The sequence below is a fragment of the Leuresthes tenuis genome, unplaced genomic scaffold (genome assembly GCF_036924035.1).
Source record: "Leuresthes tenuis unplaced genomic scaffold, fLeuTen1.0.hap1 SCAF_2, whole genome shotgun sequence".
NCBI classification, from domain to species: domain Eukaryota; kingdom Metazoa; phylum Chordata; class Actinopteri; order Atheriniformes; family Atherinopsidae; genus Leuresthes; species Leuresthes tenuis.
The window spans coordinates 35,518,329-35,540,633 of NW_027325356.1; the positions used below are offsets into that span (position 1 = coordinate 35,518,329).

General features: G+C 39.1%; 1 protein-coding gene across 1 annotated transcript in view; it reads right to left on the reverse strand.

Annotated features, from left to right (window-relative positions):
* The window catches only part of LOC140302177 (neural-cadherin-like), a 216,499-nt gene that overhangs the window by 48,416 nt on the left and 145,778 nt on the right, over positions 1–22,305 (reverse strand). Inside the window, exons 27-30 of the mRNA XM_072380982.1 lie at positions 15,752–15,879; positions 13,368–13,495; positions 11,598–11,721; positions 2,075–2,255 (exon numbers count right to left, since the gene is read on the reverse strand). Of these exons, the coding sequence (XP_072237083.1) occupies positions 2,075–2,255; positions 11,598–11,721; positions 13,368–13,495; positions 15,752–15,879 (561 nt within the window). The remainder of the gene's footprint in view (positions 1–2,074; positions 2,256–11,597; positions 11,722–13,367; positions 13,496–15,751; positions 15,880–22,305) is intronic.

The following is a 22,305-nucleotide window of genomic DNA, read 5'->3' on the forward strand; positions in this document are numbered from 1 at the left end:
TTAAAGATCCCATCTCAGGCTAACAGTCTCCTCCAACAGCTGCAGTCAGGCAAACGCCTCCACAGCCATACGGCCAACACAGACAAGCACACAAGGAGCTGTTCCTCTCCAGGCCATAAGGATACTTAATATGGGCACTGCCAAAAGCCTGCATGCTGCTTTCTGAGCAGCACACAAATTGGACCTCAATGATCAAGAAGCCTTAAAGGGAAAGGCACAAGACCTGTATATTAATTTTAAAAGAAAATCTGCATGCAACATCTGCATACAGTATGTCTTAAAGCTGACGGCATTGTTTGCTTTTAATGTCAGAAAAGGAGGAGCAGTGGTGTGTATGAGAAATAATTGACCTTGGTTATTAAGTTCTGTGTGCAGTCCACCCCTGTTTTTCTCTCCCTTACAGTTTAAGTTTGATGATAATTAAAATGAGAAGTTGTCATCATCGAGGTTTGTGAGCATGTTCACAACAGATTTGTGCCCGCTGTATCTGAAACAACATTAAAGATTTGAGTTGTAAGCTGGGAAACACAAACAGACCGGAGCTGGATGCCTCACCAAATCCTAGTCAAAAATTTATTTCAATAGCACAGCAAAATTAATATTTAACACAGATTTTTCAAAAGGTATGTACAGGCACTCTCCAAGAACAGTTCCACACTGTCCACAGAAAACTCTTGTCACTGTCACTGTCCAGACGACTGCACTTCTCCAATACATCTTCAAGTGTAGATTTAGTTCTACTGTGCTTTTTGCCAAATTTTAACATAAAAAAAATCCAGGGTGCACTTTATACTTTTTAAGCATGAAGGTAAACAGGATGCACACAAAAGTGGGTGCATCCATTTTGTCTTACAATGGACCTTTCATCATTGGACATTTAAAGTTGCCCATACAAATAGCATATCCTCATTTTCAGAATTTCATTGGCTATTTGATGCATCAGTCTTTAACAAGCTCATTTACTGGCTTAGTATATACATGGCAGAAGAGGACCATGTTCTTTCTCATGCCATGGGATTCTGTTGCCTGTGGAGCTTGTTCTGTCCCAAGTGAGGTGTCAATAAATAGCTCAGAGGGCTGGCTGTGTTTTGAAATCACTGTACCAAGAATCTTTACACGCCAACCACACTTATAGCAGAGAGTACATCAAAGTTGAGACACAGCTGCTGGCTTATTTGGGAATATGTTGAAAAAATAAGTTTTGGGAGGCTAAGACTTTTTCTGAACTAGACTGTAAGGGCAAGTGTAGAATATTGATAAGAGATTACCTGGAGGCTTTATAGGTGAGTTGCCTCAATATCATCATTTTCATTTTGATTGATGTTGGCATTGATTTTACTGTATCTGCTGTGCTCAATGTATGTTAAAATTCTTTGGATCAACTAATCTCAATCCCAAGAGTTTCAGCTTTCCATCAGCATGCCACACGTGCAATCACTTATTTACAGCCCTTGTGTGCACAACTAAATTACTGTGAACTGGAAGCATTTCAAGGGATAGTGACACTTTCTCACTTGCTGTTTGATCCTGAACCATAAAAAAGACAATAATAAGAGTGAAATTCTATGACCCTCATAGGGGAGATGATTTATAAAAGTATGATATATGATTTATTCATTTTTATCTGAGCCAAAGAGCACATCTGCATCTCTGTCTGTAGAAAATAAATTTTTAGTTCGCAACCACACCGAAATTTGCATGGCTTATTAATAGAGGCTTGGTGTGCCTTATCTGTATATTCTTGATCAGCTTGTTCACCTAAAGCTCAGGATCTAAACTAGATAGGTAATTTGCATTCCTGACACTATATACAATATAACACGTGCAAATACATGTTAATTGATGTAAACAGATGGATATATTTAAACTATCCCTGCATGCTCTTAATTGTAACTAAGACAGTTTCTTTTACTACAAACATGCTTTTTTTTTTTAGTCCAGCTGCTGACAGTTTTGCTATAGTTTCACAAGCTTTCATGTGTCACAGACAACATGGGTAACTTTCTTTTGTTGGTGGTGGTATTCTCAGCCGCAACCATTAATGCATAAGATAAAAAAAAAAGGTCTGTCTTACCTTCCTCACATTGGTGTCCTGTGTATCCGGGCACACACTGGCAGCTGAAGGAGCCCCACTCACCATGACAGCGACCCCGGTGGCCGCAGGATGGATAGCCCATGTTTACACAGCTGCTATCTGTGGTCAGGCAGCCTGGAGAGCTTGACTGCGAGTCAGCCGGGGAGCCCAAATCATACAGCTGAATGGAAAAGATAGAGGTGAGGAGATGACGGCATAGTAAATACAGTGAAAATGAGAGCAAAGAAAAAGGTGGTGGAAGGGGAAATGGGGACACAGGAGTATATCATAAGGAACAGAGAGAAGAAAGAGGAACAGATTGGAGCAAAAACATATGAACACAAGGGGTAGGAGTATTACATTAAAAAATCAAAGAAAAATGCATAGGGGGTGTCAATTATAGTGACACTCACAAAAAGTGAGTGACACAAGAAGGTGACAACAAGTCACCATGACAGCAGAGAAAAGGGGACTGAGGAAGACACAGGAGCCAGAGGGGAACTCAGTTCTCAAAAGAAGTTAAGCAGAGAAAAAATGACAGAAAATGAATAAAACTGACAAAGAAAAAACTTTAAAGTCAGTAGAAGCAAATTCAGAGATTTGCTCATTTGTTGGTTGAAAGACGTTAAAAGACCGATAACTAAGATGTTGGAATTCTGAAATTTTTCATCAATTGTCTGTTCAGGATTTTTAGGGTGGGCTGAAGTCAGAGATCCGTGGTGCAGTGAAGTGAGTATTTAAAGCACACAAAGGCCTACTCTGCTACTAACGCTGCTACGTTAGACAAAGCCCTAGTACAGTGCATTAACTTCAGACCAGTCGATGCTGTAAACTACTTCTGTTTTCTCACTGTTGGAGATGAGTATATGCACTTAATTCACCAACCCAATTGTTAAGCAAGAATATTAACGTCCCTGCCTGTCTCGTAACCTCAAGTGATGCACAGTCACTAGGTTTTTTTATGGGTTTATATGTCTTCTTTGTGTTCATTTATCCTTTCTGTTCTTTTTGTTTTCTTTCCTTTCACGTCACCCCAACTAGCTGCATCTTTGCGTCCTTTCATGATATTAATATAAACATACACAGCACCTGTAAAGACCTGCATGGCACATCTAAACACAACACACCTATAATACATCTACACACACCAGCACACACTTTATTACACACATACTCACACACACAAGCACGCACAAGGACACAAGCATCCAACACTCACGCCACAAATCTGACCATGAGCACAATAAGGTTTGTTACATAGAATGTACGTGGAGCTGGTTCCAGGGAGAAGAGATAAAAATTTTTCATTTGATTAAAAGAACTACAGCAAGGCATTGTCTTATTACAAGAGACTCATTTATCACAGGCAGCTGTACTTGCCACAGCACAGCTTCCTCGTGTGTACTCAACCTGTTACAACTCCAGACAAAGAGGCACAGCCTTTCTAATGAACAGGAAAGTCAATTTCACTGAAAACAGCACAATTATAGAACCTGCAGGTAGATTTATGATAGTTAATTCATCTGTTCAAGACATGAAGTTTTGCATTGACAATATATATGGTCCAAATGTTGACGTCCCCTCTTTTTTTTCACTTCACTCTCATATCAGCTGGATAACACACTCGTCATTGGAAGGGACTTCAACCTGGTGCTGTACTCTGGACTGGACAGGCTCAGTACCACAGACAGTCTTAGGAATTGTCAGTCCACAAATATTGTTAAACAATATACAAATAATTTTGGTCTTTGTGATGCGCTCGCAGCACCCCGCTCTCAGGGAATACACCTTTTTCTCACCAGCACACCACTCATATTCAACAATATCCCAGAAACAGAAATCCATCCCATCACTATCAGTGTTCACGTACCAGTTTTTATCATTGGCGACACCACCATCTAGAAATTGGAAATTAATTTAAAGATCATGATTTTATTAGCCCTGTGATGGACTGGCGACCTGTCCAGGGTGTACCCTGCTTCTCGCCCGATGACCGCTGGGATAGGCTCCAGCCACCCCCCCCGCGCGACCCGACCCGATTAAGAGGGTATAGAAAATGGATGGATGTATGATTTTGTTCATTTCTTTAAAAAATAATGGACTAGATATTTGGAAAATAAGGACCTACCAGGAATTGCAAGTGTTCTTTGGGAAATAGGAAAAGCAGTGACGCGAGACAAAATAATCTCTTTTTCTTCACATTGGAAAAAGAAAGAGAATTCCAAGGTATCAGAATTAGAAATAAAAATTAAATCACGCCTACGATGTCTCCCCAAATGAACACATTCTAAACAGTATAAGTAAAGCTAACTGGAATGATCAAAAAAAGTGTCATCTCTCTCAACAGGAGAACTCCATGAAGGTTAGATAGTTTTTCAGCAGAATTCTTAAAAGAATTTTGGTCTAGATTGGCTCCAACATTTTATAAAATGATATTGCAAACTGAGGAGAATAATGCATTATCTCCAAACATGAACTCTGTGAACATCCGCCCACTTTTGAAGCCTGGCAAAGACCTTGTACTCCCATCCAGCTAATGCTCAATATCCCTACTAAATGTAGACCTAAAAATAATCTGTAAAGCCCTTGCTAGAAGATTAGAAAAAATAACCCCATCATTGTACATCCTGACCAAGGGTAGACATTCTTCCACTCACACAGACTAATTAACATCACAGACTGCTCCACTGCTTTGCTGATGCCTGTGCCTCTGAGTACAGCAAACCTCAGACTGTTCTGCATGCTTTTGATTTTGCATCTAAGAAGTTTGATTCAACTAAACAATATCAGCTCTGTTTGCCCTGTTAGTGCAGTGTATGTAGGATGGTCTGAGATCAGAATCCCAAACAGACGCACTCAACTTCTCAGAGCAAAGAGCACAACTCATTTTCTTATGATTTTAAAACCTAATTTCGGGACTCCAATCACTCATGTTTGGCTAACTGTTTCACAACATTTTTTTCTGTGATGTCACAAATCTATATTTATTTCTGCTTTAATCAAACATTAAAATGTGCTGAAGGACATGAGCTCAGGGCCTTCTCTTCTTCTCACAAAGAAAGTGGTGAAGTTAAACACTGAACTCGTCCTCTGATGGAAAAGCAGCATGACCAACAGCACAGTGAGCTGAAAGATGAGGAAGCTATGAATACTTAACATCTGTCCCTCACAAATAACTGCAAGAAAAGACACAAAAATGCAGAAAATCTTCTCAACCAATCCAAAACACATAGAGCTCTGTTGGTGCTACAGAGAAGATGCTGGAGTGCAAAAGATTGTAAAAGCTGACTGTGAGTAATGTAATCAGTGAGCTGTTGATTGGCTTCGACCTCCAGCAAAGATGTATCCTATTGGTTGCTGATCTTTTTAATGCTGTTCATTTTGTTGTAATCTTATTTAGCGCTAAGGAGGGAAACCAAAACATATGCAACCGACAACAGAGAGATGTTGCTGTGCGTGCAGCTGATTTACAGTATTTATGTATCTCTGCAATGTTTACATCTGACCAAAACACTTGGGTGCAGAAGTCCACTTGCTACCACACAAATTAAACTGTGACTTGAGCTCAGAAGAGTGTCTCTCTCTCAGGCAGACACACTGTAGGCTGCCTGCTACATGCCAAGATTAATGTCAGGTGCTGGGTATAAACATGTCACCGCCCACATAGAAAAAGGAAAAAGAAACACAAGCCTGCGGCTGAGGGTGCTGTGCGCCCGAGTGAAGATTCACCGGAAATGTCTCAACTGTGTAGAACTCGACTGAGGAGCAACGTAAAGAAATCCATCTATATTATCAAAGGAGTAGATATTTCGACTGCCAAATCAATACAGTTGACTGACAAAAAACAAGCAAACACACAAAAAACATTTATTAAGATGTTTCATGGTGCTTGGCTAGCCTGAATCAGCAGAGCTGTTTTTGTGTAGGCCCCGAAGTCCTGAAGTTAGGCTCTGTGCACGTTGACATTTTCATGTTGTGAAAAAGGCCTTTGTTATAATAATTTAGTCTGACAGTGTCTGGATGAAACTGGACTTTGTGTGTTTAAGTGTCCTAAAGCACCGTTCCAATGAACTGCAAGGTGCTGGCTACAAAGATCCGGTACTCCAAAAGACTCCCATTCAATAACTATCAGCTGCTCTCCTGAAATACTAATTCAGTATTTTCCTTTTCCTGCAAAGCGTTATGATGTTGTTGGCAGAGTTGATGCCTCATAATGTGTGCAGGTCATTTTGAAAACAACTGCGTAATTTAAGGGATATTTCTTTCTTTTTCATTTTCTAAAGTAGGGGTTGTTTGTTTAATCAGACTACTAATTTTGATATTAATAGCTCAAATTAATAAAAAAAATTAAACAAATATTAACTTTATTTAACATAGAAAATTTATGTACAGTACATTCAGCCCACCTGTGTACAATGTTCTGATTCAGGTTTTACTTGCACATCGTGTCTTTTTAACCATTGTCTAGAATATTGTATAACTTCAAACATCTTGCTGAGAAACATTGCAAATTAAACTAAAAGCTACACGCACTCAAAAAGCCATTAACCCAACTGCTGTAAGTGCAAACCTCCACACTAACAGCGGAGTGTGTGTTTTGACAGGAAAACTTGGAGCAGAAGTTTAGCAGAATAATGACATAACAAGGACGGACTGACTGAATAACAACAGTGAATGTCAGACCAAACTCCAGAATAGAAATATGATGATAAAATTGGAGGAAAAAAAAATACATGGACACATCCTTATTCCCCCTCTTTAGCTGAAACCAGCTTCCTCTCTTCACCTCTAATGGAGCCAACATGGTACCGCCGTTATGCATGATTGAAAGACAACCACATGCAAATATTAGAGGCAAGTACCTTTACCACTTCATTGACAGTCACATCCCAACTGAAACAGGGGATGTTGCTATGGCAATGGAAGTGAAACATTAATACATTCAGTGAAAAAAAAAAAACACCACTTCCAAAAGAAATGCGAGGGAAAAAAAAAATCATACAATGCCGGAACATGTCCATCAACATTATTAATCATCAGTACACCCACTGTTGCTTGCTTTTTGGAGATTTATTATCCTCATGTCCGCCCACACACATCATGTAGATCTCTCATTAATACACAGTGTTTGTGTAGCCTCTCGTTACATCTCTACCCGAGGTAAATCTCACTAACTCCAAGCCTTCAGCACTGCAGGATGACAAACGTATATCCTTTGTTTGTGCCATCACTCTTGAGATGTAACATCCCAGTGCAGCTTTACAAAGGCCTGCTGTGATGGTACAGTTATGGAAATCACAGTCAACTGAAAATGTTGAACACATTTGTATCATTGGTGTGGATGTTGTCATTGTACATAAACAATAGGATTTCATTTAAAGTAAACCGCAGACTGCTAAATGTATTAGTTTAAATAGATAGTTAGCACACTGAAAATTTGAATTGTTGAATGTTTCACAAAAAGTATGTGTGTATGTGTATGGTACACAACATGAGTGACAAATGCTCAGTAATGAACCTGTGTAAGTGGATACTGACCTCATTCGGAAGAAGAATTAATTGGTAGTAGGATCGTGATAATAACACACATTACTAACTTCTCTTTTGACAAGCTGTCATCAAGTAATTCAGCAACCCTGATGTACTAAATGTTTATGTCTTGTATGGTTAACAAAACTCTGTTCGTCTGCATTTTCCAAGACTAGTTTCTTTTGGCCAAACTGCAAAGCAAAGAAACTTGAATAGGAACTCGTCCATGATGTATACTCTGCTTTTAACCACACCACTCTTTGTCATCCAACACAACCTGCCACTCAACAGTCTGGAAATGCTAAATAATTGATCATTATCTGTGTGATAGGGTCTCTAAACTCAAATGCTATTTTCCTAAACCGTGTCAACACGTTTTGCTACCTAAACCAAAGAAAACAGCAAATGAAAACACAACACAACTTAAAATGATACAAGATGGGTTCCCAAACTGTCTCTTGCATGAAATCCTGAAATAGCAGGAGAGTTTGTATCATGGCTGCTAAGATTGTTTCAGAGCATCACTGCAGTAGAGTTAAATACAAAAATAAGAAAAATGTTTATGTCTTGTATGGTTAACAAAACTCTGTTTGTCTGCATTTTCCAAGACTAGTTTCTTTTGGCCAAACTGCAAAGCAAAGAAACTTGAATAGGAACTCGTCCATGATGTATACTCTGCTTTTAACCACACCACTCTTTGTCATCCAACACAACCTGCCACTCAACAGTCTGGAAATGCTAAATAATTGATCATTATCTGTGTGATAGGGTCTCTAAACTCAAATGCTATTTTCCTAAACCGTGTCAACACGTTTTGCTACCTAAACCAAAGAAAACAGCAAATGAAAACACAACACAACTTAAAATGATACAAGATGGGTTCCCAAACTGTCTCTTGCATGAAATCCTGAAATAGCAGGAGAGTTTGTATCATGGCTGCTAAGATTGTTTCAGAGCATCACTGCAGTAGAGTTAAATACAAAAATAAGTCTGAACTGTTTTAACTCGTCTCTTTTCCACAGGTGAAGCACTGGTCCTGTTCTTATGCGATTTAAGATGACAGTTTGCTACTCACCATTTCTAAATATTTTGAAACTTGTTGTGCTCATCTTGTCACTTTTTTAATGTATTTTTTGCACTCAGTTAAACCACCACATGAACTTTTATTCTTGTTGGAGGAATGTTTTATTTTATTTTTCTCTTTTCTTAGAGCTTACGAGATGAAGAGTGATTCATGCACTTAAATCTGTCCAAAAGTTTATTTCTCTCAAATGAAGGCTCTGGAACTGCTGTGTGGGTCACCCAACCCACCTGTCTTATGAAACTTTAGCCTCGTTCCTTGTTTTTGTATTTGCTGCTTTTGTTAATTTCTCTCATTACTTTTACATTTTGTCATGCGTCATTTTGAAAGATTTTTTTCTACCCAACAAAATATTTTTTCTCAGTTTAATTCTACATTGCATGAGTAACTTGAAGTGTGGCTGTGTCATTATAAACCTTAAACCTGTGTAGTTATTAAATTTAATAATTAATGCACCCCTATTCCTCTTTGATATAGAGCCTTTGTGAATAAAGTCCTTTCATTTCTGGCTAAGTTTTGGTCTGGTAAGTTCCCTTTTCATGCAGAGGTGGGGATCAATAAATCATTCAAGGATAGAAAATCTTAAATTGTTTTCTTAAAATTTACACAAGTTTATTGGATTAAGAAACTGTTTGATAAAATAGGTTTCTCAGCTTGAAAGTAAAAGCTCTCCAGGGTTGAAAAAGTATATGGGGCTGATTGTACATGTGAGTGCCGTGCTTTCATTCATATTCCTCCACTTGAGCATTTGAAAGACTTTTCTGAAACAGTCATCTTGCAGTGTTCGAGCTGCTGCAGCATAACAGAAAAAAACATTCTTTCAAATATAAATCTGTCCTTAAAAATGCCACAATCAGACTGCAAGGAGTACAGTTTAAACCCGTCATGAATAGAAGGTGAAATAGAATGATTAACAGACTAATACAGACTAAAACAAAGCAAATGTGAACAACATAACAAAAGTAATATACATAAAAGGAAGAGGTCACACAAGGGAAAATATTTTTGAGCACAAATATCTCATTTCCAATCTTCAGCCATGTAGATGTTAATTATCAGGGGAACCCACACCTCATACATTCATACATACCTCATGCAAGAACATTTTCGTATTATTTTTCTAAATGCCTCTCACTTTTCTCACATGAAGGTCTTGTACAAACAGGCCACTTCAGATTCAACAAACGCTCTTAACTTCAGAAAAGTGTGTAAACGACCTGCGTAAATGATGAATGCCATGGTGCATATTTAAGTGCACGAGCACGAGGATGGTAAATTTGCATACTCTGCGCCCACAATAATACAATATAAGGCTATGCTTCCTATCTCCTGTGCCAGGAAGTGTTGAGTCATGAGAATGGCATTAAGGCACAAAAGAACAACTTTACAGGCTCTGAGATTGAAGTTCTGCTTTCAGAGATCCAAAAAGGAAAATCTGTCATTTTTAGCACTGTTAGCAGTGGAACTATGCGACCTGCAAAAGCGAAGAAATGGGAAGCAATTACAAGGGCTGTTAATTTCGTGTCACCTGTAGTTCATAATGTCACCGAAAATAAAGAAATGGTTTGATATGAAAATGGCTTAAAAGAACATCTCGCCATGCACTCGATGACTGCAACTAAAGCCGTGCAATCAGTTGTTGCCTCATCATGATGGCACTTTGATGGGGCGGTCCATGAGAGGGGTCAACTGACATGTTGTCTGCCGGGGCTGGTTCAGGTAGTGGGAGACCCTCGTTCATGGCAATATCGTGCAAAACGCAGCATGCCAGAATAATCTGGCCAGGCTTCTCTGGGCTATAGAGCAGTTTGCTCCCCGCTATATGGAGACACATCCACCTGGCCTTCAGCACACCAGCAGTGAGCTCCACAACGGCACGAGTGCTTTGATGCGTATGTGTGCAGTCTATTGCTCCGATTATGTTTGGCAGTGCAGCCATGGCATGAAGGTCCCTCTAAATTTGTACTTGTTGGACAGCGGTGTATGGGAATTTGATGGGTGATAAACTGAGAGCTTTGATGGCCAAGGGGAGCGCACGACTTACAGAGGACTGGGCACACACCCGATCTGTCTCCAATCTCTCTCTGAAAGGTTCCCGTGGCCAAAAAATTAGTGAATGCGCAAGTTGTCTTAAGTCACTCGTATGCACAACTTAAGAACAAAGCTGTTCGTACGATTGGTTCTTAAATGAGTCCCATTTATTCCACTTTAGCGTCCCGGAGGGGGCTGGAGTCTATCCCAGCTGTCATTGGGCGAGAGGTGGGAACACCCTGGACAGGTCGTCAGTCCATCACAGGGCCACACAGAGACAAACGAGACAACCATGCACGCTCACACTCACTTCGAAGGAGACACCTTATACGGCCTGCGGAATTTAGGTTCCTGTCTAAATAACAGTTATGTCAGACAGGACTCAACTGTTTCAGACTGAAATGGGGAAAAAAAATGACTTGGGTCACAGGTTTAGTATTTGCATTACAAAAGAAAATGCATTTTTCACCAAACACGTGTCTCTCTAAGGGCATTGGTATAAGGTATGGATTGCATATCAGAGGACTCTGTTCATTCAGAAATGATTTGCGTTAAGTTGGGGTTTGGCTTGGACTGTCATGGTTGGACATGGAATTCTTGACTTTTTAACTCCAACACACCAGCAGAGTTTGAGAGTCAGGCTGAGCAGGAGAGGAAAGGCAAGTATTTGAGATTGAGATACTTTGAGTTTGCAGTTAAAAGCATTGAAAACATCTCTTACACAGCACAAAGGCACTATGAATGTCAAAAAGTGTTATTAATCCATTTATCAGCTGGAGTGCAGGTGTGAGTTTGAGTTTGTTTGCCTGCTGATGTCCAAATACTTTATTGGTCATGTATGGTTGTGTGTGTGTGTGAGAGATTGTATATTAAGTTTTTTACCTTACTGTCCACAATGAGGTTGCGGATGCAACCAGTGAAGTGTTTGTGCTGAAGCTGAGGGTAGATGTAGGGTATGTCCTCGTTCACACCACCAAGCTGGAGCACTTGACTCATGTTCAGGTGTCTATAACACACAAAAAAATAACAACAGGTTCCTATGAAAATTAGGATCCGTAGTACAATAATGCATGGTGTTATTTGGGCACAACTTTAAGTTGAATCCAAAAGTAAGAAATTGTTAAAAAAGTGGAACAGTAAGACCACACTATTAGTAACAATTTGTATAGCTTCTACTTTAGTTATAACTATTGCATTCTAATCAATTTAATGACATTCAACACAGGAAATCAAACAATTGTCAACAATTAAAGCTTATTTGTCCTGACTGTATATCATGTAATCATTTATTTGAAAGGAATTTGTAAAATTGCTTTTTAACGCCTTTTAACTACATACTCCGTTCGAATAATCCGATGACATCTTAGATTCGGCATTATGTCTGAATTGGCTGAGCCAGTGCATATATAGTCAAGAGAACAGTCAGTGGGTTTACATGATGAGATTAACTTGATTATAGCTATAGTTGGGTTATGCTCCTTATCTGAGCAAGGGAAATTATCCCTTGTTACATGGCGGTGAATGAATCAAATCACTGGCACAAAGCATGCAATACCTCAGTAGATAAATGGCGCTGTACCCATTTCAACTATCACTAATAGAGCCACTTCCGGTTGACGTCTTCACCACCACCAACAACAACAAAACTAAGGCATTCGAGAAAGATGGCGAACAAAGAGCAAGATGAAGCTACGTCCCTCTACATTTGTGATGAGCTGGTTATGGCACAAACACGATGCACAACAGCGCATTCTCCATCGCGTTGTTTCTTTCTTTCTGACGACAGCGACAACAACAATAATATTGTCTCCTTGGTGTCTACATGAGCTGAATAACTTAATCTTATTGTAATTTAACCATCAATCCGATCCGAAGGCCCGCATGTAACCGCACTGAATGATACAAGTTCAGATCTGGTACCACTTACATGCCACTGGCTGCATGGCACAAATCTAAACTGCAGGCAGGTCTCTTGATGAATATGTCTGCAAGAGCATATATCAGATATATGATCATGATTTTGCCTGCCATTATAAGGTGCAGATGGTTCTTTAAATGCAACTTTTAGTACTTGTTAGTTCTGAATTTTCTGACATTATGTTCAAGTTCAAACATTTATTGTCCCTCAGGGGGAAATTTGGTTTCCATCAGTGGTGAAAAAAGACTTCACACAGACAACCTAACCAACGTCAGCTACACTTGCACTTAGACATTTGTCTGTGCAGCCCATTAAGACGTGACAACATTTTAAGACAACATACACAAGATAAGACTTATTTGACTGCAGCTGGAGACAGGAACTACAGAAATGATCTGATTGTACCTTGAAAGCTTATTTTGATAAATGCTAACAACTATCAGTTGGACTAAACTACTTTTATTCAATTATTATTTTAGAGCATCTAATTAATTTGTGCTTAACGTGTTTAAGAAGTTTCATATCTGGATAACAGAAAGAATGTCCATTCCTAAAAAAACACTAAAACATTCCTGGTTATGAATACATATCTGAATCAAATCTATACACCTTACATATGAAAGTGGCCCAATTAAAGAAGACACTGGTACAGATACTCGTATCCCAACATAAAGAATTACACTTGTCTTTCAAAAATGAGCTCCATATGTGCCTTCTCAGATGTTGGACAGTACCTGTCAGTGTTGGGTGTAACGCCCGAGACTTCACAGGAGGAATGATCCTCAGTGGTGAGCCAGCTGCCCAGACCCTCCATTTCCATCACTGCTGCTCCTGAGCATCGATCCAGGGTAAAACGTACTTCCTTAAGAGGAAAAAAAAAACAAAGTCATGCTGTATAGAATTAGTATAATCAAAGAATATAAAGCCTTCATTTGTAAGCCCCATAATGTTTCTCTATTATTATAAGTACTGCTATTACTATAGACAGAGCAACATCTAAATCCCTTTCCTTTTATCAGCAAATTTCCTTTAATTGTATTAGGTACTTGTTAAAGGCGGTCTGTTATGTCTCCTGGTAACACAAACAACAAACATAAACAAGTCAATTTGCACATCTGGTGTCTACAAATAAAGATGATTGTAAAAGTCATAAAAAATATTTCTAATAAACTAGAGCTATTAATTCCATTACCTCCCTCCTAATAAGACAGGACCATCATCATTACTTGAAGATAACAACATCACATGTAAAAGTTTCCATGGAACAGTTTCCAGACTGTAATTTCAGATGGCTTTACTTATCAACTATGGCCAAAACTTTCTTTATGAAGTACACTTTGACAATACTTGTTTTAAAAAAAAAAGTGTTCCTGAATTCCACCCATACAAGTGTAAAACAACAGTGCTCATGGTTTTTGGCTGCTAAAATCTCCAGGAAGACCTCTGACCTCAGGATGTCAAACAGTCAGGACAGATAGTTCAGGACAAGTGAATACAATCATATTTGATTTAGAATAATAACACAGTAATGCAGAATAATTCCTGTTGTAATAACAAAAGTCAGTTTAGAATATTGCTATCATGTTGAGAGAATGTACACTGTGTTTATACATGCATTGATGTAAGAGTGAGGCTGAAGCGGTCTTAGTCTTCCATTCAAAAGAAACACAACAAATACAAAATATGTAACAAAACACATGCTTTGTCATGTGTTTTGCCAACAGGAATAATTCACATATTTCAGTGGTAGGGATGAAGTAAGCTTCATGATAACATATGCTGGTTAAAGAAATGCTAATAAATAAATTCCCAATAATAATAAACAATTACTAATTCACAGATTCCCAGGCATGCAGAAATTAGTGTAATTATTCACTTTTAGGCTGTGATGGTGCTGGCTATGTAAATGCTTTTATAAAGTGTGGACAAAATCTGATTTAGTCCACTACTTTCACTGAAGTAGAATGTCTATGAGATGAGTTTGGGCTATAAGCAAGAAAGAGGACTGAGACAGCTTTCAGGTGTGCTAAGCTCACAGTGAGACTGTGAAGCTTGAAGCTGTCGGGCTGGGTTATATTAAAGCCTATAAAAATAGGATCACTGAGTCTTGTTGATTGTTGAGAAATGAAAAAAGCTGTAAAGAAGTGGTTAAGTGCGAATCCTTGGAGGTAAAAAGCTTCAGGCGGTTCTCAGTCAAATGAAGATTAGCTTAATTTATATCTAATTTAATTCACTTAAAATGATCCTAGACAGAAAATGTCAGAGGAGGGCTATTGCATTCATCCGTCTCACTCTGCCCATTTGCCTCCCTTTGTACTGTACAGTGCGGACCGTTTTATAATCTTAAATCACTACCATCTTCGCTATTTGGCCCCCTGGGGAAAAAGAAAGAGAGATAAAAATAGATAATGAGGATCAGATGGAGCCAAGTGGGTGAAATTTAGAGTCTATGACATGAATTAGTTATATGTACGTGATGTTGACATCAAGTTGAACTAAAAGAGCTTACTTCAGTTTTGTTCAACATACCTTGAGGTCAAACGAACACACACACACACATGTGTATATATATGTATATACATATATATACATATATATACGTATATCACCTTCCATTCAATTCTCATAAGCTGACAAACAAAGATTCATCCATGACCGTCTTACAGCTTGAGAGCTCAGGAAGTTCAGGAAGTTTGAAACTGCAACCTTATCAAGCCAAATAGATGCTTTGCAGCACCACAGCCATGTTGTGTTAGTGATTTATTGGCTTATTACACATCATGCACAGCAGCACACTGAATATCAGTGCAGACTACTTTTAATTGATATCTGCAACCCAAAAAGCAGCCAATGGCACCTCATTGATAAAAAGTAGGAAATACAGTTACTTTTGTAATTTATTTCCCTGCATAAATAAGTCACATGTTTCAGATAATTTTGTCTATTCCAAAGGCATTTTTAATGGTTTTCCTAATGTCTTAAAAAGCCAAAAAAATTTAACAAAAGAAATAATCCATGGAACTGTTAAACATCTGCAGATATATAACAGTATCACAAGGCTTGGGACTTATTTTGCTAAATAAATGGTGGCTGGTGTTAAATGGATGAAGTGTCCCACCTTGCTATTGCTGCGGACGTCCAGCCGATGCCACCGCCTGTCTGCCACATTCACGTTGCCTGGCAACTGTAGCACCACTGTGCCAGAGCCATGGTTGATTTTTAAGGTGGGAGTTCCATCTATTAGCTCTGGATGAAAGAAGAGAAAGAGGGGGGAAGAGAAGTGGAGGACCAGTGAGGAATGAGTTACTTGCTTTGCTTTGCGAGCTGCTATTCGAACACTTATTTAGGTTTGTTGAACACCAGTATTTGGTACTGGTAGTCAAGAAACATCACTAAAACCACTGCAGCAGGCTGATTCATTAAAAAGATAAGTAGTGTCTGAATTGTCATATATCTAAGTATACACACTGGCAGTCCGGTATTAGACCGAACTTCCAAGATTGCATCTGCACAGTAGTTTTAATGAGGGCTGTTATGATTTACTTTTTCTTTGATGACAGTCACCAAACATCAGACAAAAGTTATCACATTCTATTTTCTGACTTACTCGAATGGGAAATTAAAAGTTAATGAAGTGTTGAAGAAAGCTTGTGTGCTTTGCACCATGTGTAAGGAATTATAGGAATGCATGTTTAACCAGCACTGACAATCCATCATTAAGTATGTTGAACTTCAAAAGTTCACGTAGACACAGAACAGTTACCACACAACATCTTGATGTTAGATGATTAGTCCACACCTGTACAACACCTTTTTAACCTCAACGCATAAATCGCACATATTTGAGAGCAACAAGGGGTTGATTCTCTTGCCCTAGGATACTTTGACGTGTGCAGTTGCTGGATCTGCTAATGTTTCATTTGGTGGACAGCTGCTCTGAAAACTGGGCCTCAACAGAAGAAGCTCACAGATTCTGCTTGTATTGCTGTGGCTAGTAACATCTCACTTTATCCTACAGTAGCTTTTAGTACAAGAATGTGACTCATGTAAATGTCACATTATAGGCTTAACAGAACACGAACCAATGCTCCTGCAGTGACTTCACAAAATATGTTCGGATCAGGTCTTGGAATTACATCGCATGTCAATGCTGCAGCATGTCTCTGTCGGCTGTTTTCAATTAAAAATAATAATACGCTGTCACAGTTCATGGCCACTAGCTTATTGTTTCTAATTTTCTCCACTGCCACCCCAAAGCTCCACTCCCACACACAGTTTGCACTAAAGCATTTGCTGTTGAGTTTCATTTTGAAAACTCCCTATTGGCTCCTTCCTGTTAACTCATAGCCAGAAAAACCGAGCTTTCAGTTCAAGCTCGGATCATAATTAACACGAACAAAATGAAGACTAAACTCCATTGTGAATTTCGCTAACCTTTGAGCTCGTACATTTGCTTTTAATCTGGAGTCAGTTGAAGCTGAAGTCAAAAGTGGCTGACAAAAACAAAATTCCCTCCTTGCTGCTCTCACTTCTCGGTTTGAGTTCAGCCGAGCTTTCGTCATCCCTCTTGCTGCATCTCTTTCACTGCCAGTCTGTCTATCAGCACTCTTTCATCTCATATCTCTCCATTCTCCTCCTCACTTGCTGCACTCTTTCATTAACTTTTTTCACTGTAACTGACATTTTACAATGAGCTGCGTCAACTAATTCACAAAAGCAGTCTCCTGCCATTTGACTTTTTATTGTGACGTTATGAAATACTTTATTTTTCTTTTAAATCGGGCTCAGTTATGAAAAGCATTGTGCAGAATTGATTCTTAACACCTAGTGTGCAACTTCTCTGCTGATTTCATGACACGAACTCACTGCATCTTCACCTTGAGATAAATTAAATGAGGTGTTTAGTGCCTTTGTAATGAGTATCACATACATCCTTCATTATGCTGCCTCCCATAAAGGTATAAATGAAAAAAAAAATCAAAGCCCTAGCAGTGTCATTCCTTTTATCTGCAGTAAGCGTAAATTTTTGTTGTTGCCTTTTTTTCTCTTCCGCCTTTCACTCAATTACCTGCGAGTTGATTTTGCTCACTCCAGCTGCACAGCGAGGGGCTGCTACTCATCAGGGATGATCCAATTAGTTTTAATCTACCAGCTGAGGCCAGACAATTGACCAAAAAGAACATTATTTTACATCAGTTACATCCAAAACTCTTCTCCTTTGTTTTACTTACATGATTTTGTCTTTTACTATTATCTCAGATACTCAGTGACTTCTCTTTTGGTGTCCCACCCGGGTCCCTTCACCTATTTTCTCTTTAAATTTCCACCCTGCAGGTTGCACCCACTCCACCCACTGGGCAACCTTTTCCCCATATTGAATCCCGGTTTAAATTCACACATGCATATCATATGACAGGAGTTGCAAGAAAGAGAATGTGCACACTGAAACAGAGAGGCATCCAAAATCAGATGTTTTAAAAAGAATAATGCAGGAAAGCTGTACACAACAAAAACAATTTGAGAATTAGAAGTAAGGCAAAGTGACAAGCAACTGTAAGAGACAAAGGGAAAGTCAGAGAATTTGATGGAGAGACAGACACAGGGAGATAAGTAGGAAGAGCAGAAACAAGAGTGGAGAGGAGAAAGATTAGGGATGAACATGGATTAGCAATGAGGTGGGAAGAAGGCCAAATTGTTGGCAGATGACAGGCAAGATGACAGAAAGTGAGGGAAATAAATTACAAATCAACAATACAGACAACAAAGGGAGAGAAAGGCTGAAAATAAAGCCATAATGACAGATCAGAAAATGATGTGGAAATCAGCTGTGGGAAGTGGAGCATTTTACCAAAGGAAGAGAAGGAAGATTTTTGTCTGGACCACAGGCCTTTCCTATATTAGTGACTATGTGATAAGGTCAGCCAGCCAGACAAGTGAGGGAGTTCAAAAGTATGGCTCCGCCACACAACAGCTCACAATGACAATGGTCAATGCCCAGGCATGCAACAAGTCCTGTGCATTTAAAGGCGACAACACTAGGGGCCAGATAATGAAGGCAACAAAAGAGAAGTAGTGTAGTGAGGAAGAAAAAAATCATGTTTTATTTGAAGGTTTGGTAAATAAATAAATGAATTAACTAATTAATTAATTAAAACATACATATAGCTGAGAGGAATTTTTAACAGAAGCAATCTTGACTCTGTTTCATAAAAGGACCCAGCACATCTAAAAAAAAAAACATGGGTGGATTTCAAATAATAAAAAAAATAAAAATAAACATGCATTAGCTCACACAAACAGTGCACCAGAGCCACTGCTTTATCTCTAATGGACAGTTGCAAAGCCTGTACCATATACAGCCTTGTGCTGAAATGATTGGAAGCAAAGACTCTGCAACACTATGCAAAAAGTAACTGTGCGATTACAGATGGCATACAAGTCAGAAAATCCAGCTGTATGCTAGATAATCAGTTAGTTACTCAGCACCACTTCTGCATTTGTCAGACTAAGCTGGCAGATCAAGATTGTCAACTTCAATCAATATTAATATCTGCAACCAATAATCAGTCATTTACTCCTTCATTGAATCTTATCTGCTAATGAGTAATCAAACCTTGATTTAGTCTGTGGGCCATATGTTCCCCTCTGAGAGAAAAAGAGGGGAAGAAAAGCATGACATGACATTCAAATATTTGTTAATACATATTCTTAGGGATGTAATCATTAAGGACGAACAGTGAAGACATGGTCACTCAGTGTGAAGTATCTGAAGATTTTCTGTTGTGTTCTTTTGCAGCTGTAGAGATCAATTCATAGCATCAAACTCCAGCTGTTCCCCATTGTCTTGCAAGTTTTTCTCAATAAAAACACATGTGATGGGGGACAGGGTTGGTAACATGAGCAGGTATGATTGACATAGGCATAATCTGTTTTTCCCAAAAATGTGTCTAATGGAAAAATCCCACAGCGATATAACCGAATAAATAAAACCTACAAATTATTGAACCTCTATTTTGGCACCCTGGCAAAATAAAAAAAGAATGGGAGTGAACTAAATAAGAGAGCCCTATAGAGACACAAAAAGAAGAAAATAATTAATGAATAAAGCTTCCAAGAAAGAATAGCAGGGAGTGCAACGTTCTGGAAGACCAAATGGAATCTTTATATGAACTGGCAAGTCATTTAACTGCTCTAGGAGCAACAGGTTTAGGACAAGACTTTGCTCTTAAAGGGCTCATCCACACAAACATGCTTAGTTTTTTTGCTACTCATATGTAATTCATTACCTCCCACTCTGAGAAAGAAAATAGGCAGAGGAAGAGGATAAAGAAAGCGTAAGAGTGTAAAAGTGTGTGCTTTGTCTACAAGGTGAATTTGAACACCCACAGAGATGAAGGCTTTTAAATATAAAATATGTCCTCCTCCTCTGATGGCCTCAGGATACAAAGGAGTCAAACTGAGAGCATATGGACTGCATGAACAGCATCACAAATCATACTGCAACGCCCCCCATCTCATAAACACACACAGACACCATGCCCATAGACATTTAAGCCTACAGAAGTCAGTCTGTGAACAAATCAGCAGGTGAAACAGCAAGTTTAGTGTGCAGAGCCTGTCCGACGGCTAGCAAGCCCTGCAGTAGATACATATTGGACCTCTGCACCCAGCAGCAGTTCCTATTAGAAAGCTAGTATAGTGCCAGGCTGGGGGGAACTGCTACATCACAGCTCTGTGGAAATTCAATATAATGCCAAAGTGGATCAGTACTTTTGTGCTTGCTAGATAATTTCTCTTTTTTGTTTATGGTCTCTTGTCATCAATCAGTCTTTCATTTTGATATGGGCACGACATGGACACAGTAAGTAAGGATAATGTGTTCATCTTGTTTCAAAGGAAACCCTTATTGGACTCCCTGTTGGGATTGTAATTAGACAAATTGAATTTGTCTTGTTAATTTGTCTATTGATTGGAAAAGAACTGGCTGCTGGCTGGAAGACTTTGCATGCATGTGTGGTAGCAAGCCCAGTGCTGCCGGTCATGTTTGTCATTTATTGTCTGTTGCTGGGAACTAATTGTTACCCTGACAATCTCCATGTAGAGCAGAGACAGCTAGTTACTTGATCAACCTCCAAAAGTGGACAAGGAGAAATAAAGATATCCAATGTTTAGAAAAATGAATAAATACATAAACACAATATCTTGTAGGAAGTAGGAATTCATGTGACATAGAAAAACATAATAGAGATCAGTAAAAGTATATTTTTCCAATTCAAATTAATGGCTCCTTATCAGGCCACTGCAGAGCTTGATGACAAGCTGATCATTTGAATCAGGTGTGGTGGAGGAGGGAAACATCAAAAACATGCAGGGCGGTTAGTCATGAGGACTGGAATTGAGAAACACTGATCTAATCCAAGCAGCGGCACAGACTCCCTCTAGTTCAGACAGGTTTCTCCCAGACCAGGAGAAAATAAAGGATCATCGTGCACATGCCACAGTCCTAGAAACGTTTTCTGCCAGGCCCAGCTGTGCCTCAATCCCGCCTGGTGAGAGATCTGTGGGTAGCGATCTCTCACCTTCTCCCTGCCTGATTAGACAGGAAACCAAGCTCTGCGATGAGCCCGGACCTTTGAAGTGTGATCTGCTTTTCTCAGTGCTGCTGGCAGTTCAGCTTTGGAACAGGAAACTCCTGAAGAAGGGAGCGATAATGATGACTGCTCAATCACAGGTACGGAGAAGCTTCATCTCCAGTGTTTGGTGTGTTAAAACTAGTATACATGCTGCCTGCCAACCCCCTCACCCCCACTCTTCCACCACCCAAAAAAACCCCAAAAAAACCCCAACTCATTTCGATTTAATAAGTAAATAGGTAAAAAGGTCCCACTGGGAAAATACTAGAGTGATTAATAACTTCCAGCGGGCAACAATATCTAAATCTAACTGATCATCTTTTTGGTTAGAAATTTAGGCTGCAGGGAAATTTAGGCTTTTAACATTTGGTGAAATTTAATCAAAGAAAAAAAACAGGAGAATTTATGGTAATGTTTCACAGTTTCATAGAGAATTTCCTCAGGCACAATGTGAAGAGAGCCCCGTGACCTTAAGACAACCACTTATCAGTGAGGCATTTTGAAAACAACATGAAAAGAAAGGTTTCAATAGTAAAAGGTCATGTGCTCATATATGTCCAGCTTTTTCCTGTTCCAGAATGACATCAGGAAAAGGGGAGTAATGAAGAGAATAATGAAGCGCTGCATTCATCATATCCTGTGCTTATTGAACAGCTCTGCGGGAGCAGCATTGTGACCTTGGACTGCATCAGTTTGTGTTCAGTTTGGTTCAGAATTAATTATGTGCTCAAAAATAAGGTCAGTTGAATATTTGAATATACTGATTGACCAGGTTAATAAGTTAATACTTTTTTTATATATTATAGTACTTGGTTTCAAATTGTGATAGAGTGGTTTAGGGAGTCTTTAGACAGTCCTCACTCCCATCATACAGGATCTTGCACTTTGATGGAAAAATGTTATGACATTGCATGAGCTCATCAAAGTAATGCCACAGTGAATGTGTGCTGTAATGGAAGCTACAGGTGATCCACCAAAATATTAAAGAGAGTGACCTTTTTTTTCCTAGCCAGGCAGTGTAGCATTAAAGTTAAAGTTA